This window comes from Chionomys nivalis, chromosome 17, assembly GCF_950005125.1.
Source record: "Chionomys nivalis chromosome 17, mChiNiv1.1, whole genome shotgun sequence".
NCBI lineage: Eukaryota > Metazoa > Chordata > Mammalia > Rodentia > Cricetidae > Chionomys > Chionomys nivalis.
In genome coordinates this window covers 40,894,013-40,911,363 of record NC_080102.1, presented here as the reverse complement: position 1 = coordinate 40,911,363, position 17,351 = coordinate 40,894,013, and the positions used below count along the sequence as shown (strand labels likewise).

The 17,351-nt window shown below is 50.6% G+C and overlaps 2 protein-coding genes across 4 annotated transcripts in view; one reads left to right on the top strand and one right to left on the bottom strand.

Annotated features, from left to right (window-relative positions):
* Efcab6 (EF-hand calcium binding domain 6) overlaps window positions 1-17,351 on the top strand; it is a 167,084-nt gene that overhangs the window by 135,153 nt on the left and 14,580 nt on the right. For all 3 annotated transcript variants that reach the window (XM_057792082.1, XM_057792080.1, XM_057792083.1), the window contains 2 exons: window positions 1,221-1,419; window positions 3,336-3,527. In XM_057792082.1, coding sequence (XP_057648065.1) covers window positions 1,221-1,419; window positions 3,336-3,527 — 391 coding nt within the window. The remainder of the gene's footprint in view (window positions 1-1,220; window positions 1,420-3,335; window positions 3,528-17,351) is intronic.
* Window positions 5,417-5,842, bottom strand: LOC130888763 (60S ribosomal protein L29-like). Its single transcript, XM_057792084.1, has one exon. The coding sequence runs from the start codon at window positions 5,840-5,842 to the stop codon at window positions 5,417-5,419; it is 426 nt and encodes a 141-aa protein (XP_057648067.1).

Genomic DNA, 17,351 nt, shown 5'->3' with positions numbered 1-17,351 from the left:
CAGAAGCATCCGAGTCACTGGAAACTTCTCCTGCTCAAGCGTCTGAGCTGGTACTCAAGGGCTCCAGTAACTGAATCACAGAAGTAGCAACCTTTTTTGTGCGCATGTGCAGGTACACATGCATATGTGTACACACGCATGAATGTTGTCTGCCTTTTTCTTTTCTTTTCTTTTCTTTTTTTTTTTTTTTTTTTTTTTTGAGACAGGAAACCAACCTATAACTCACCAAGTAGGCTATGATAGCAAACCCTGGGCATCCACATGTCTCTTCCACCTCCGCATCTAGCCTTTAAAACAAACAAACGAAAGCAAACGAGGACAGGATCCAGTTCAGGTCGGTGATCTGATTTAGCAGCCCTTTCCCATCCGAGCTATGTCCCCAGCCCAGGAGCTGGGGCCGGGAAGCCATGAAACTTCATTCTGAGTCACACTGGGTGTTTGTAGGAAACTCTCCAACCTTACTCAAGTTATTCTTTTGCAATTTGAAGGGAATTGTTTCCCAGTCCAAGTTGAGGACACAAAGGGGCCGTCACTGCTCCATGGATGCCCTTGTGGGGACATATACTGAGATGGAGGTTTTTATTGAGGAAATATTAAACTAGATAGGTTTCGCACAATACCCTCGGAGAGCTTTGGGCTTGACAACCTCATTTCAGTGAGACTTAGAAAAGAATTTAGTGTGCTTGCCTCAGTTCCCCTGTCCTTGTACTCTCTCTGACACACACACACTTCTCCTCTGAGTTCCCCTGCCACGCTTCCCTGCACACCACCATGACAGGAAGCTCCTCTCCAGCCCGTAGCTCAGATGGCTGGTGGGTGCCCAGTTAGGTCTGCTATCCTCCCAGTCTTTCTGCAAATGCCCCAAGGGTGGGCCAGCATCTCTTACCCAGTAACTCTTGCTGCTTCCTGCTTCTTGAAACTCTGAGCTCCAGTGCCCAGCTGTCAGGAATTGGGCCTTCAGGATAGAGCAGCCCAGCCCATGGCCTCACCTCTGGGCAACCCTCAGTCTTGCCTCTCGTAGCTCTCACCTTGTTCCTCTCTGTGGTGACACTCATGTGTGCACATCAGAAACCAGCACAAGCGGGCCTGTGACAGCAGGATGGGCACCCTCTTCAAGCCATTCTCTTCCCCCACACTGCCCCTGTATTCTGCAACTGTTTGTTGAATGAATAAGCAACTTTTCTTTTCAATGAATCTATTCTTTTCTTTTGTGGGAGAAGCTTGGGCATCAGTGTGCATAACAATTGCATCAATCCCCTCGACTTTTTGAGAGCACTTGAGATCAGCAAGACAAGCAAAGCTCAGCCAAAAGAAAGAGAAGAATGCTCGCCACAGACCAACTTCTCCAAGCTGAACCCCGAGGAGGTGGTGAAGAGCATGCAGGCAGTTGTGGAATCCTCCCAGCCTGCTTTGTTAAAGGTAGGGTAGATTGCAAAGAGCCCAGTCAGGTAAAGTCACCTCCATCCCTCCCAGCGGCTCCAAGCCCTGCCCAGATCCACCTCCCCCCAGTCTCCTGAGCATCTACTGGATCCAGGTTGCTGATTGGAGCAGTTGCACCTCCAGGATTGCTCCGTTAAAAAAAAATAAATAAACACCCTGACTCTGCTCAGCCTGAGGCCAGGGCCAACTAGAGAAGAGAGATGGTCCAGGGACAAGTTGAAGCCACAGGACTAGGCAGAGAAGAGAGTTCGGGGACAAACTGAGACCACAGGACTAGACAGAGAAGACTGAGTTCAGGGATGAGCTGAGACCACAGGACCAGGCAGAAAAGACAGAGGCACCCAGCCTCATACAAGGGATAAGATGAGGCTGACACTTGGGGCTATGCTCAGACCTCCACACCTGCACTTCGGCACACACGTGCTCATATTCATACACACAAGTATAATTTGTTTTGAAGGACAGAGAGACTGGATGACAGTGGCTCACATATCTCGTGAGCTCTCAGTGTGCTCAAGAAAGTGACCCATGGGGAAAAGTGATGTTAAAGTGGCCTTCAGAAGGTTGAACAGGACGGGGGTGTCACGAAGACAGCTGGGAAGGAGACTAGAAAGCTGTGAGTCATCCGAGGAGAAGGGTGTTCTTCCACTGTCCCTTGAGTGCCCCTTTTATGTGATGCGGTGGCTGGAACCATGCTGGTGTCTTTGGAAGGAGTGATGTGGAACTATGCTCCTAAAGGTATGTCCCCAGCCTGGTCCACAGGTGACTGAGGCCAGCATACCAACCCCAGATGACAGCCAGCTCAGACCAGCAGATTGCCAGAGGCCACTAGGACCATGTGCTTGAGGCCCTTACCAGGAAGGGTGGTTCAGGATGGCCATTAGAGGGGACCAGGCGTCTGGATACATCACTGAGTGCCACTGCAGATGCCACACACCTGTCTTGTTTCCAGGCAATACAGCAACACTGTACCCTTGCAGCGTTCTATAGATTTCAAAGTCCTTTCCTGTTCAGCTCCTCCACCCATCCTGTGGATAGCAGACGGAGTTTACCCACAGACGCCCAGGAGGTTCAGGCCCTGTGGCGAGAGGGAGCTGGACCCACACTGCTTCTCAAGCGTTACCCAGAATGCCGCAGTGTCCCACGCCACACACCTTCCAGTACTCTCACAGCACAAACTGCTCGCTGGGCTTGGATCTTCGTTCAGATGGCTGTGCACCTGGTTCCCACATCACTGCACCTTTTCACCAAAGACTCACTCACAACCGCCCTCAGCTAAGTCCCCTTCATGGAGAATGCACTGAAATTGAGGGAGATCAGGACTTAGCCGAGCATCTCAGCCCAGGACCCAGGGCCAGGGACTGCCCCACTTCCTCAGTGACTGCAGGCTGTAAAGCTCTTCCTGCCCCAAGGTGTTCCTATGTAGCACAGATCAAGAAAGCAGGCTCAGGGGAGCTGGACTGGAGGTTGCAGGCACATTAAATTTTTACTTTTAAAAAAAGCATTTTGTCAGGCGGTGGTGTCACACTTCTTTAATCCCAGCACTCAGAAAGCAGAGGCAGGCAGATCTCTGTGAATTCGAGGCCAGCCTGGTCTACAGAGTTAGTTCCAGGATAGTCAGGGCTACACAGAGAAACCCTGTCTCAGGGGAGGAAAAAAAGGCATCTTAAGTGCAGTAAGAATGAATGATGTTCTTTGAACAGATGGAAAGAAACGTGTGTCTGTTCGTAGCATGTTTTCACATCTTCCCAGTTGATGACCGCATGCTTCTACCTGCAGTGTGTCAGGGTGACTGCACGATTTGGCCCATGGTGTGGGCACAGCCCCTCAAGCATAGGCTGCAACATTCATTTGCCAGTAGCCTTACCAGCTTTCCTTGTGTTTGTTTGCTTTAGGCATTTTCTGCACTGGATAAAGAGGACACTGGGTTTGTGAAGGCTATGGACTTTGGAGATGTCCTGAAGAGTTTCTGTCAGAAACTAACAGATAACCAGTATCATTATTTTTTGAGGAAATTAAGACTCCACCTAACACCCAACATACACTGGAAATACTTCCTAGAGAACTTCGGCTCCTTCCTGGAGGAGGTAAGGTGTCGTTCTGCAATGCAGTGACAAAGGGACAGCTGATAAACTGTGTGGAGGGCTGGAAGGGAAAGTGTATTCTCTACTTTGTGGGGAAGTGTTTTCTTTTGTTTGAAAGAAGCCCGAGCGCTTGCTTTTATTCGGTGCCTTTTGCACTCAGAGGCTCTTAGATCCCGGAAGATGATCTGACTTCCAGGGAAATGAGGCCACCATGACCTACTGAGGGCTCCCCCGGCCAAGCTCCAGGCAGAGATGAATGTCCAAGTGGGGTGGGTCATGACGGACACCCAGGTGGGAAGCCAGGGAGGACTCCATGGAGGGGCAATGGCAACAGCTGCCCACGGGGCTCTTCTCTGTCATCCCCGGAGAGGGACTCTGGATGAACTTGCCACTTGTTGCCAGCTTGCGTCTCATGGCTGCAGAAGTGGGATCAGCATCACTGACAGCAGTTCCAGCCTAGATGATTGAGTGGACAGCATTCCTTACAGCACTCTGTGCTGAGGGAGGGGCTGTACCTGCTGTGACCCCTTGCCCGACTCCTGTGACCCCTGATGGAGGTATAGGAGGAACAAACCAGTAGATAAACCACAGAGAGCTCATGCTAGATGGAGCTAGCTGTCATCTGTGCTGTCTGCTTTGGTCCTTTGTTGATGTCCTTTCCAGTTGTCTGTGTATGTGTGACCATATGTTGACACCGAAGCTCACTGTCCTCAGTCATATGTATAACAGGTACATCCTAGAGAGGAGACAGAGCCGGTGGCAGGAACCTCCTGGTTAGGCACCACCTAATATAATATGCCAATTTTATAAGACTCTGGCCTGGAGATTCTGGGTGACCTCCCCAGTGAGTGAGTACTGGCTGATGTGTGAACCCAGGAGGCCTGGCTTCCAGTCTCCCACTTGTGGACATCCTCCTGCCTCAGCCTCCTAAGACTTGAGATTACAGTCATGAGCCAGCATGCCCAGTTTTCACTGATGTTAACATTAGCTTTAGTTCACTTACATAAGCTATTACAAAAATAATCTCAATATTAAATGGAATCTGTCAAGAGCACACTAGTATTCTTGTATATGTATGTATATATGTGTGTGTGTTCACACCCTTCTGCTGGAAGCATGTAGGTTATCTTGGGTTTCCTCCATGATAGACAATAACCTCTGTGCCTATCTTCTGTGACACACATGTATACATATACACATATGTGACGCATGTACAGGGGTACACACACGCGTACACACACACACACGCACACTGCTGTTCCATGTGAAATAGCTATTGGTTCTGAAGCTGCCTGCGTCTCTTAGGTGGTTATTTAGTGCACACTGAACTTCCTGATGCTCCGTGACCCCGCCACTCTCTGTGTTTTCAGCCACATTAGCCTCTGCCTTGGTGTTAATGATTTCAGCTGCAGAGATTGTAGCCCATGTTGCCTGTAAGTTGTAAAGACCTTCTCCTGGTCTGTGGCAGGATTGTGATCTTCACATCTGGTGACCATTTCTCTCCACTGTGGTTATGCTTTTCGTCATCTTATCAGAAATACATTGTTTGTTGTACAGATTTCAGAAAAGGCAGCAGTCGTGTGACCCCACAGTGATGGTGGCTTGTCACTGTAAGTGCCGTGAGCTCCCGATCATCCCTGGGTGTTTCCTCACTATTAACTGGGTGAACGAGGTGACAGACAGTTCCTGCCCACTGCAAGAAAGGCAGTTTCCAGGCCGATGCTTCTGCACTTCGTTGAAGATGGTCTTTTCTGTTTTGTTTTGTTTTGTTTTTAACAGAACTTGCCTCAAGTTTATTTGTAAAAACAGCATAAGGTCCTGAACATCTGCAAATACTGTATAGATATTCACACCAGTCCATCTGTCTTCACATTGGCAGACTGAGACCTTTTTTATGGGGCCTTCACAGGGGCCTGGGCACCTTTGGGAGCCTGAGCTGCAGCTGAGGCCTCTGCCTTGGCTTGAACCTTGGGCTTTGTTTTTTGGAGCCTACGACCCCTGGCCATGTAGCTTCTAATCCGCTTCCCAAGCTTGGGGTGAGCAATGCGGCTGGGGCCCTTTGGCACCTTGGGCTTCACCACCTGGGGCTTCACCAGGGCCTTGATGGCCTCCGCACGTGCGCTCATGGCCTTTGCATTATTTGCCTGCATCTTCTTCAGGCCTTTCTTGTTGTGCTTCTTGGCAAAGCGCATGTTCCTCAAGAACTTGGGGTCGACCCCCTTGAGAGATTTGTATCTTTGTGACCGGGGTTTCTTGATGCCGTTTCTGTGCCATTTCAGGGACTGATTGTGTGCGGTAGGGTTCTTGGACTTGGCCATGGCTGGACTGTAATCGGCGGCTCCCGAAGCGTCTGTGACCGGAAGAGAAAGAGCGGTCTTTTCTGTTTTTAATGCATTTGACACACTTCCTCCAGCTAGGCCACTTCTCCTAATAGTGCCACTACCTTCGGGACCATTTTCTTTCCAACCACCACAGGTCCACTTGGTGTTGCTTGTATGTGTATGTGTTTAGGGCTGACCCCTTGGGGTTGGATAACCTATCAGGGAGTTCATCTTTGGGGAAGTCTGGTTTTCCTTCTCCTAGCAGCTGTTAATTACCTGTGTCTCTCCATCTAGGGGTGGAGCTTGTGATAGTCCCCCATCCACCATGGTGTGTCCACTCGTCATTGCTCAGGTCTTGTTTAGGCAGCTGTCTTTTTGAGATATCATGGCTGCAGCCTCCCTGTCACAGCTAGAAGACACAGTCTCCCAGCAGACTTCTGGTTCTCTGGTTCTAACCATTTTTTAACCTTCCCTTCTACAATGTTCCCCAAGGCTCAGGAGTATGGTTGTATTGTAGATACATCCATTGGGACTGGGTGCCCTGTGGTCATCTGTTCTCTTCATCTTGGCCAGTTTTGGCTTTCTGTGGTATCTCTGTCCATGATGTCTCCATCTCTTGTGAAAAAGGAGCTTCTCAGATGAGGGGTGAGAGCTACATTTATCAGTGGGTGTAGCAAGATTAATAAAAATACAGATATTAGGGTTCAGCCTGAAGACCAGAAAAGAAAAACAGCCAGCCACTGGCTCTTACCTCTATCTCAGTCTGAAATGGCGATCCTGCCTCCAAGAATCCTCAGAATGAGACTGACTGAGAGTTGTCTCCTTCTATTTTATAATCCTCTCTAGTACTGGAATTAAAGGCCTGCACCACCACCACCTGATTTCTGTGCAAACTAGTGTGGCTACTGGGATTAAAGGTATGTGTCACCACTGCCTGGTCTGTAAGGTTGACCAGGGCAACTGTTTTACTCCATGATCTTCAGGCAAGCTTTGTTTGTCAAAATACAAATGAAATATCACTACTTGTGAGTATAGGAATAGGTATCTTGGCTGCAGTTAGGACTGTGCTGGTTTAGGAATGTGCCTGCCCAGTCTCTACATGGGTGCTGGAATCCAGTTCTGGTCCACATGCTTGCGTGATGAGCACTTTATCTACTGAACCACCTCCCCAGATCCCATATGTCTACATTTTAAAGAAGCCCGGAACAAAAATGTCTGAGATCAAAGGGCAGGAATATCTTTATTGATCTTGAAAGCAACTCCCTACAAGATATTTTTTAAACAATTGTCTATATTAGATTGCATCATATGAAAACATTTTTTAAAGTCTCCAGTGACTGAATGTGGGTATTACTCATGGCTTTAGGGAACATCTGTGGTTGCCACATGTGTCCATCATACACTAGTTAGCTTGAATTCATTGCTTTAAAGGGAGAGTTGAGACTGTCCCTCTGTTGATCAATGTGGCTGTTTTGGGGTATGTGGCGGTTTGAAAGTGATCCACAAGGGGATCATGGGAGGCATGGCCTTGTTGGAGGAAGTGTGTCACTGTGGGGGTGGATTTTGAGGTCTCCTATGCTCAAGCTACTTCCAGTGAGACAGATCACTTCCTGTGACCTACAAGTCAAGATGTAGGACTCTCAGCTACTTTTCCAGCACCATGTCTGCCTGCATGCCGCCGTGTCCCCCCCATGATGACAATGAACTAAACCTTTGAACTGTAAGCCACCCAATTAATTGATTTCCTTTATAAGAGTTGCCTTGGTCATGGTGTCCCTTGACAGCAACAGCAACCCTAAGACAGGGTCCTTCTCTCTGCTCCTCTGCATGGGTCTTTCCAGGCAGGCTCTGTAAGCAACGGGGTTTGGGGTCTACTAGAGGTTTCAGCACTCTTGGGGTTCCTTTTACAATTATTTTTAATTTTTAAAAATTGTTTTTATTTGTTTGTGTCTGGGTGTGTGTACGCATGCTGTCCAGAGAGGCCAAAGGTGTTGGATCCCCCTGGAGCAGAGTTACATCACCTGGTGTGTGGTCCCTGCCTTCCAGAGTGCCTGCTCCAGCCCAGGGGATAGTGAACAAGGCCTGGTCACATGCCTGTTGTGAGGGTGTGCTCCAAAACAGGTGGGAAGCTGGAGACAGGCCTGTGTGAGAGGGAGACTTATGGGGGAGGGGCCTTGGCTAAGACTATCAGGAATCATCAGGGCCTGTCAGCATGGGGTCGCTGGCATGTGGGTGAAGTTGAGGTCTTTAGGAAGAGGCGTGCCAAGTTTAAGGTCCTAAGGTAACTAAAGCAGATGCTAATGTGGAAGAGCCCACGTCTGCTCAGGCTGCACAACAAAAGACCTACTGAAGCCAGATGTGGGAGAGGCAGAGCCCATACCTCAGTGGTCACACAGGACACCCCCACCCCGAGGGGCTACCACTAGGGCTCTACCTGGGGCACTTGGAGGCCCTCATGCCAGCTATTAGGGGTTCTCTTTATGAGTCACCTCACCTCCAGATACACTTTGCCCAACACCCCATGAGGGTTATGGAGGAAGGGCCAGTGGAAGACTGGAAGAGCCCAGCCCACAGAGGCGGCCGCTGCCACCCTCTCTATGCCTTCATTCATTAGCGATTACCTGTACCACAGTGAGGAGGATGCCGCAGAGAGGTAGCCGCACCCCATCCCTGCACACCTCCCAGCATTCTGAGGACACCTGGCTGAGAGGTGAATACCTCAGCCTGATATCAAGCCGAGCCAGGGACCACAGGCTTAAGGGACCATAGGCCCCTGTGAAGGGAATCATCACACAGGCACCATGTGAGTGTCCCTTGTCCTGTTTACTCACCAGTTGGAGCAGAAAGCAGGGACAGAGGCCACCCACCAGCTCTTGAGTGCTCTGCAGAGCATAGGTGCCTTGCTCTGGGCCACCAAGAATGACTGGGGACTCCTGCTCCATGTGACTGGGGACTCCACTGAACCTGCTACAGCTTAATCCCAGGCTCTTCACCAGAAGGTCAGAAGTGATAGGGCTGGGTAAAAGCATCCCTTAAGCTCATTAATGGGACACCAGTCATCCTTTTCCTCTGCGGACACAGAGGAAGCAAGTAATTAAAGAGATTACTGGTGTAATTAAGGAAGCCAGCACCTTCTGCAGAAAGGAAGTTAGCAAAGATCACTGCCTATCCATGGCCGCTGGATCCTTGGGACGTAGGACTGTGCTCATGCCCTCATCGAGCCCTTCAGTGTACGGACAGAGTGTAGTCCTCATCTCACTCCCCCGTTTGTCATGCTGTGTGAGCCTCAATGTCTCTTCTCAAACATGTCTATGCTCTTCCGTCTTGTGGTTGTTGAGCAGGCATGAGGGTCTTGAACCCTCCCCGCAGGGACACCTGTCATTCTGTATCCTGGGTCCTGGCTCCCACTCTGGCTGGTTTAGCACAGGCTCCTTCTACTTCCAGAAGCACCAGTGCAGTTGGTGCTTGGCAAGATGCAGGGTCAGGGCAGAAGAGCCCACCAAAGCTGGAGTCCCACTGTGGGCAGGCCTAGGAGTGCACCTGAGCCAGGCCTGAGCTAGTTCCCATGCCCATCACCCTCACAGGAAAACCAGTCTGTGGTTATCGAGGCCAGTGGAGCCATGAAGGTGACCCCAGCAATCATCATTGGAAACCCTTCACACTGACTTCAGGATAAGACACTTGGACCTCTCCAGCATTTAGGAGGAAGGATACACGTTAGATTTGAAATGTGACCCATGACCAGGTTAGAGGACAGCAGTCAGCAAGGGACAGGTGTTGGGTGACAGCTCAGGCCCCCTCTTTGTGCTCCTGTCCCTCCCCAGCCAAGCTCCCCCTCGCCTCCAGAAAAACATTCCCACACCCAAATGCTTTGTGTGAAGACAGCATCTCCTTGCTTGAAGAAAACCACTCCTGGTCAGTGTATTTTTGGATCTACTCAGTACCAGAGGTGGGTTCAGCAATGATGCTGCTAGCTGGTCATGCCAGGAAGCCAGGAGCTAACCTCAGGGTCACGGTGTCAAGGAATTCTGCAGAGAATGGCTGTGATACAGTACCCTCTCCCAGTCTGTGCATGATGAACTCCTCACATCCCAGGTCCAGGCATGTGATGGACACAGAGGTGTACTCAGAGGACCCCACTGGGTGACCCAGCTTCACAAAAATGACCATTCCAAAAACAAACAAAAAACCCGGAAAGTTCTATTTCTTGGCCCCTGAAGACACCTGACTGGAGTGTGCTGAGAAATTAAGAAGGACAAATTGCCCACCCAGTGATTGTGCCTGGCTAGCCACTGCCACCCTCCTGTAATCCACAATCAAATGTCACCATACAGGTGGACATCAGAGAGGTGCTCTGAGCCAGCCATGTTCCAGGCATTCCCATGAGTCCCCATGGTTGGTCTTCATGATGCTGCTACATGCTGTGAGCGGGCTGCATCCAGTGCTGTATCACAAAGGAGGAAACTGAGATTCAGAGACCTGTGTCACCTTCCCCTGCCTCCCCCGCGCCATCACCTGCAACCCCCTGAGCTAGATATCTAGGGCTGGGATTAGAATCCCACAGCCTGGAAACTCACACATGCTCAGTTTCCCTCTGGTAAAGTAAAGGCCACCTCACTGTCTGCCCTTAGGACTGTTACACAGATTGGCCGCACTGTGGTGGACACAGCTTCGCAGGATCCCCGGCCCAGCAAGCACCAATGTCTGTATAATTACTTGTTTCCTGCCCGACTCCCGTTTGTGCCGAATGCTTGGTGATGATGTGGTCAGTGGTGTGGAAGTTATTTGAGTAGAGGAATTTATTAGCATGCTCATAAGCGACTTCGCCCGAGTTTATTGAGTCATTAAAGGGCCAAAGGGGCGGCTTTGACGCTTTGCACTTTAGGGCAGTTTCATGCTCTAGAAGGATTTGTGAGGCGGGAGTCTGCACAGGCCTGTGTGGAGTGTGTGTGAGTACCCACTGTGTGCAGTGGTGAGCTGGAGACCTAGGAGAGTGCGGCAGAGGGGGCGGTGAGGGAGCAGGCAGGGGTTTGCTGAGGAGCCTGTGAGGGCCAGTTAGATGCGAAGCGGGAGAAGCTACCTGCACCCTGTTTCCTCCCTGTGGGCATCTTTGGCTTCAGTCTCAGTCACCGCTCTAGTCTGGTACCTGGCATCTGCCCTGTTGGGTTGGGAATTTCTGATCCTCTTCCAAGGAGGCTGTTGTGTTCTCCTGCATGGCTGTGGCAGGAATCATCATGGGTGCCTACTGGCCTGTTTCTGGAGTGGGACCACTTTGAGCTCTGTCACTGGCAGGGGGACCCTGAAGACAGCATAAGTCCCACTTCTCAAAGCCCAGCCCTGTGACTTTGTGAACTAGAAGGCCCCAGCTGCTCAGGACAGTGGGAGGATCACGGAAACTGTACGTGGTCTAGCCTGTGCCCCGTGAAGGCAGCACAGTTCAGCATGGCTGGCAGCTTCTAGGCCAGCCTCGGCAAGCACTGACAGGGTTGGTTTGATTTAGGGCCTTTCCAGAGACATTCTGGAAGCCAGGAATTCTCTAGGCAAAGCTGTAATCAGCATCCTCAGAAGGAAATACTTATTTTGGAGGGATATGGTCCATCATGGCGGGTAACAGGCCCTGGGCAGCTCCGTGGTGACGGAAATATGTTCGCTTCTTTAAGGATTGGGAAGCAGAGAGGGGACTAGAACCTGGGCTGGGAATCTCAAGGTCAGCGACATAATCCTCCAGATCGGCTCCACTTCCTAATGCTCCCACAGTCTCCCGGTTGGGGGCCAAGTGTTCAAACTCATGAGCCTGTGGAAACATTTCACATCAGCCTCCACAGTCCTCAGGCCACAGGACACTCGGGATGTGGCCTGGGTGGTGGCATTATTGCCTCACCATGCAGAGAGCCCTGGGTCTTGACACCTGTCTAGGACAGTCTTCCCTTGGGCATGAGCACCACCTTCCCCTTCTTGCCTCTGCCCTACCTCTCAGGCAGGCATCGCAGGTGGGCAGTGGGCACCTTCCTTTCCAGAACTCAGGCTTCATTTTCATCTGGGTTTTCAATGCTCCGTTTATTTATTTATTTATTTATTTATTTATTTATTTATTTATTTATTTTGGACAGGCAGTTTTGCCGCTATTGTTATTTTTAGCATTCATTTTACCCACTGTAAATACAAATGAAGACACAGTACAATTAATTTCCTTGCTAATCAAAATATTTGATGGAATGAAGCAATTTTTCAATTCCTGGAACTAATTATAGGCATTCTCTAGAAGAAAGTGCCGAGCTTGGTGCCGTTTCTAATTAGGGTCCTCTTCTTACCGGCTGAGTTCTTGTGGATGAGGTTTCAGGAGGTTCCTCGCTCTGGGGGATGGTGAGTGACACTGTAGGATCGTCTCTGAGTCCTGAGAGCAGAGCTGGCCCTGTGAAGCATAGTCGGATGGACTGGCTCTGACCTTCAGAGTTGAATTGTACACCCGTGGTTTTCTGAGCCGATGTTGTCATGGACCTCACTCTCTAAACACCTTGCCCAAACCTGCTTGCTCTAGGGCAGGTTACTGCCTCTGCCCCATAGGTGCCTCAGTAGTATTAAGGACACCAGGAGTTGAGCTCCTCTTCCTGAAGGTGTGCCCTGAGTCCACACATACGCACACGCATACACATACATATGTGTATACACACTCATACACACATACATATGCACTCGCACACATACGCACACACACACACGTATACACACACATACACACACACACATATTCCTCTTTGTTCCCTGCACGGATTCCTATTCCCAGGCACCTTTACAGTAAATCTGGATGCTGGCGGAAGGTTTCTGCATCTGAAGACGATGGCAGTGTCTTCTCTGATTAGGAAGAACATTCCTCTTAGTTATAGAGAAAAAGCACAATTTCCCCCCATTCATATGGGACACAAAAGCGCCAGACCGGGAGCCATCTGTTCTTCCCTGGCGCCCACGGGTGCTCAGTGAGGCTGCTGGGAGTTGAGCTGAGAGGCAGTAGGAGCTGGGGGCCAGAGCCCAGCAGGCACTGCGCAAAGCCCGAGGGAGCCTCGCTCTGCCTCCAGGGTTGCATGGGATCTCTGGGAGGTGTTGGCGTACATATGGGGGCAACAGTGCCACAGTGATTGCCACAGTGGCCTGAGGACCCTCATGCCAGGGTTTTGTGGTGGTCTAGAGGTGGTGACAGTAGTTGACCCAGTGGGTGGGATTTTCAGCGACCTTCCTTTATGCGATTTCTGTGCTTTCTGAATGACCTCAGTGGAACTGCAGGCATGACTGGTCCATAGGAAAGACACATCTGCAGCATGAACTGCCATGTCAGCGCGAGCTTCCCATCTCCTTATTGCCTTTTCTGCCATCTTAGACCCTGAACATCTTGGACAGCTTTAAGGTCCTCCCATTGCCCACCTCCCCCTTCTAGCTGAGAGGGGAATGATGTCATCAACACAGCGAGCGGCCAACTCCCCAGCTGCAGGAGGGACGTGCTTAGCTGGTACTGGGTTATGAGTACTGCTCTGCTGGCTCTGTGCCTTCATGACAGTGTCAGGAGGGGCATTACACAGACAGCCATGTCCCCTCTTGAAGGTCCTCCCCTTCACCTGGGGCACTTGGCTCACATTTCTCTCCCCTGGGCATTAAGTTCCATGTCAGCAGAGCCTGGAGAGCCATTCCTTACTTGGGTCTCCAGGTAACATAGGCGTGCCACAGATATCATCAGTAAGTGCCGCCTACTCCAGTCTCTGTGGGTGGCGGTTTCACCCTAAGTGATGGCTTAGGCAGGGGTGTAACCCACTCCCCAGACCCTGAGACTCACTCTGACCACTGCTTTCTGGATGGAGCAGCACACATGGACAGCAGGGGAACTAGATAACATCAGAGATGACATGAATCTGGCCAGCACCCTGCCTTGTCACTGCCGCTCAGACTACAGGCGCACGGGGCGTGTGTCATGGTATGTACAGGTGTGTACAGGTGTGTACAGGTGTGTACAGGTGTAACCATTCCTTATGCAGCCACCTTGTGGTCTTTCTCCATTCCTTCTCCTCCATTACTGATGCTTTCTGGCTAAGTTTTTCCTTGGAACCTTCTAGTGGCTGCACTGTAGCCCATCTATAAAAATAGCACACTCTCCCTAGCCATGTGCCTAGAGTTGGTGGTTATTATTTGCTTTACAAACCGTGCTCATTTGCTCTGATTTTCTAAGGAGACTGCCAGGAGAGCTAGGCCACCAGGACGCTTTCTGGCTCCATAATGCTCTTCCTCCTCTCCAGTGTGGAGATGGCCGGAGCTCATAGTTGGCTAAAGCAGGCTCTTGCTGTCATTTCCATTTCTTTGCCTCCAGACAGTTGATCCATGACTACCACTCAGGGCAGGCAGAATCCTGCCCCCTCCATCACTATACCACTGGCAGCGCTGGCATCATTGAGTGTCTGCTGTTTGTTCCTTGGTTCCATGGTGCCTCGCCATCTCCCCTGACCTCTAGGGACTTACTCAGAGACAAGTGTGACAGGAAATCATCAGGGTAGGGGACACATGGATGGGTCTTTGAGATGCCACAGACTGGAGGAGGAAAGGGGACTCCCAGAGCAGTGCTGCACCCGTACTATCCTGCAGGTAGCAGGAGCTCTTAGCTGGAGCTAGGTGAGTGAGGTCACAGAATGCAGGAGCCCATTGTGAGGCTGGCCTCTTATCCTAGGGACTCTGAGGAGCCCTTGAGGGTCTGGCCTTTATTGGATAGTCACTTCTAGAAAAGAGCCTCCTCAAGGGAGCATGCCCAAACACGGGTACAAGAGACTGTCACAGTGAGGTGAGAACGGACTGAGCTGGTGGGGTTTGTGAGTGTTTTGGATGTGGGATCAGGTGGCTACAGGCCTTGGGGCTGGGGATAGGGGTTCCATTTGCTGAGGCAGAAACAGTGCAGGATTCCATTCTGCTGGTGGTGTTCCAGGGAGAGGAGTCTCTTTGAGGAAACTGGTGAGCTGCAGCCCCTCACCGGGGCCATCTACTTAAGGCAGCCACTCTACTGTCTAGTGCTGTGACATTGTAGCCAACAGGCCTCTTGATCAAAGGCTCCATGGAGGGGGCTGATTTCCACAGATAGGCAGAGCTGATGTCCAGCAACACATTATCATCAATGTAGTTGGCAAAATGTTTTTGAGTCCCACACCCTTCCCCATATATTCATCGAAGGTATGTGGGGAAAGGAGGAGGAAGAGATGAAGGGAGAGAGATAGATGGTTGTGTGCACAACCTCAGCTGTAATTCCCCAGAAGCCAACAACCTTGTTTAGAGATAGGATCTCCCACTAGCCTGAGACTCCATTAGTCTAAGCTGACTGGTCCATGAACCCCGGAGATGCTCCTGTCTCCCCTTCCCCAGGCTGGAATAGCAGAGCCACACCACCCTGTCCCCTTTATAGTTCAGGTCCCTGTGCCTATGCAGCAGGTGCTTTCCTGCTGAGCCGTCTCCCCAGCCCCCCAGTAGGTTTTCTTAGAACTTGAAAGGGTCTTTGCGGCTTGCATCTGACTCTCCATCAGGAACAGGGCCTTACTCTCCATCCATCCCTGCCTCAGTAGATGCAGGTTTCCCTCAGGAGGCTCCGTCGCTCTTGGGATCTCACCTGTGTGTTTGGCCAGCCTTTAATGTGATGCGGGATTCTCCTCACTTCAGTTGATAACCCATCCATGGCTACTGCTTTTCAAAAGCAGGTTTTTAGCTCAGATTGGACCACTTTCCTAAGTTGTTTGGAGACTTTATAGCCAATGTGTCTTATCTAACAAAGTGTCTTATTCTTCATCTTCTTGTCTTATCTCAAATGGTGGATCTTCTAAAAACAAAAATGTGTAAGGTAGGCCAGGTGTCTATCATTCCATCATGGAAAAGGTTGAGGCATGGAGATGCTGAGTTTGTGGCCAGCCTGGGTTACATAGATAAATCATAGAACAAATAGATGAAGCCCAGCTGTAAAGGACAGGCAGTGGGTAAATAAAGATGGTAAAGATGCTGCCCCATCCTGGAGAATCCATGACTGGAACCTTTGTAGAGGTAGGAGAGAACCAACCTCATGACTGTCCCCCTCATGGTCACCTCAGTCACCTCAATCATTACCTCAGGTCAGTTTTATCTACCTCCACCCCAGGAGAGGAGGAAACAGGCAAAAAGTAGGCAAGCTACTTGTATATTCTCCTCGTCAGGCAGAGGTGGAGTCATGGGCCTGCCTTTCTCCCACACTGAGCTGCTCCCCCCAGTGTTTCAGGTGTGCTTTTGGACTTAGAGGCAGGACTCCACACTAGAAGGGTACCCTCTGGTCCCTGGATGCTGACCCACTATGGAAGGATAAGGATGCTAGGATATTGTGAGCCCTGGGACTCATACTTCCAACCGTGTGAATTCTGAAAGGCATGTGGCACACCAGTGATTTCACTTTGACTTTTCTCAAGTGAGAGAAGATGCTTCTTTATCTTACAAATGACTTCAAGTAGGCGTGTGAGAGGGCTGGGATCTAAGTGGAAGTGTGTGTCTGTGTTCCCAAGGACACTCCCAGCTGCTACTGGGGTTTGCTACAGTTTCATAAAACATGTCGCCAGACAGTGACAGAGTGCAGACATTGCTGTGAGATCATTTAAAGCATGGCCAAGTTGGACTACTCGTTAAAAGGATCTGCTGTCTAAACCTGCTGAATGTCTAGCACAGCCGTGGTATCCGCAGTAAGAGCCAGAATCAAAGCAAGGTCATGATGAGTCCTATCAATCAGGATATACCGGGGCCAGGGCTGGGACCAGGGCCAGGACCACGGCCAGTGTTCCTGCGCTGGATATCTTAGATTCTCTCACCACTGGGTTATCACTGCCCGGGTCTTTACCATCAGACCATAACTTCCCTCCCCCAGGTCTAGCGTTAGGAGGTTTGGCTCACTCTGCAAGGAGGTACTTTTCAAAGCTGTCTCCTACCTTGCAGGAGGTGGAAGACTCTATTAACAAACACCTTGACCCTTTGGGTCTCCCAAGCCTGGCTGCATCACGGTGACCAGTCTTCACAGAGACATGATTTGGCTGGCTCCAAATAAAATGAGAGTTTTCCTGGCCCCTTGCTTGCTACTCCAGTCCATCTATCCCCCTAGTGAAGTGCCAGACACTGAATGTGGGGTTTAGCCCCCGCCCCCCTCAGGTCTTCACTGCAAGCCCTTTGCTTGCTCATAAAGTTCCTTTGGCCTGGGTCTGGGAAGTCCCTGATCTTGGCCCAGGTTGAGCATCTCTCTGCTGGGCTTCCCAGCACCATGGACAGCTCCAGCCACCACTACAGGCTTCTGGGATCCAGAAGTTCTTTTGTTAACCTTCTGTGGTTAGCACTTTACCAACTGAGCCCTCTCCCCAACCCTTTCATGTGTTAAGTGAACCCTTCCTGGGTCTTCTCAATGTTCCACAACCCACATTCCAAGGGCAGAATGCTACCCTCGGGACCATTTTCATGGCAAGCGAGCCCAGGCTTCCGAACAGCT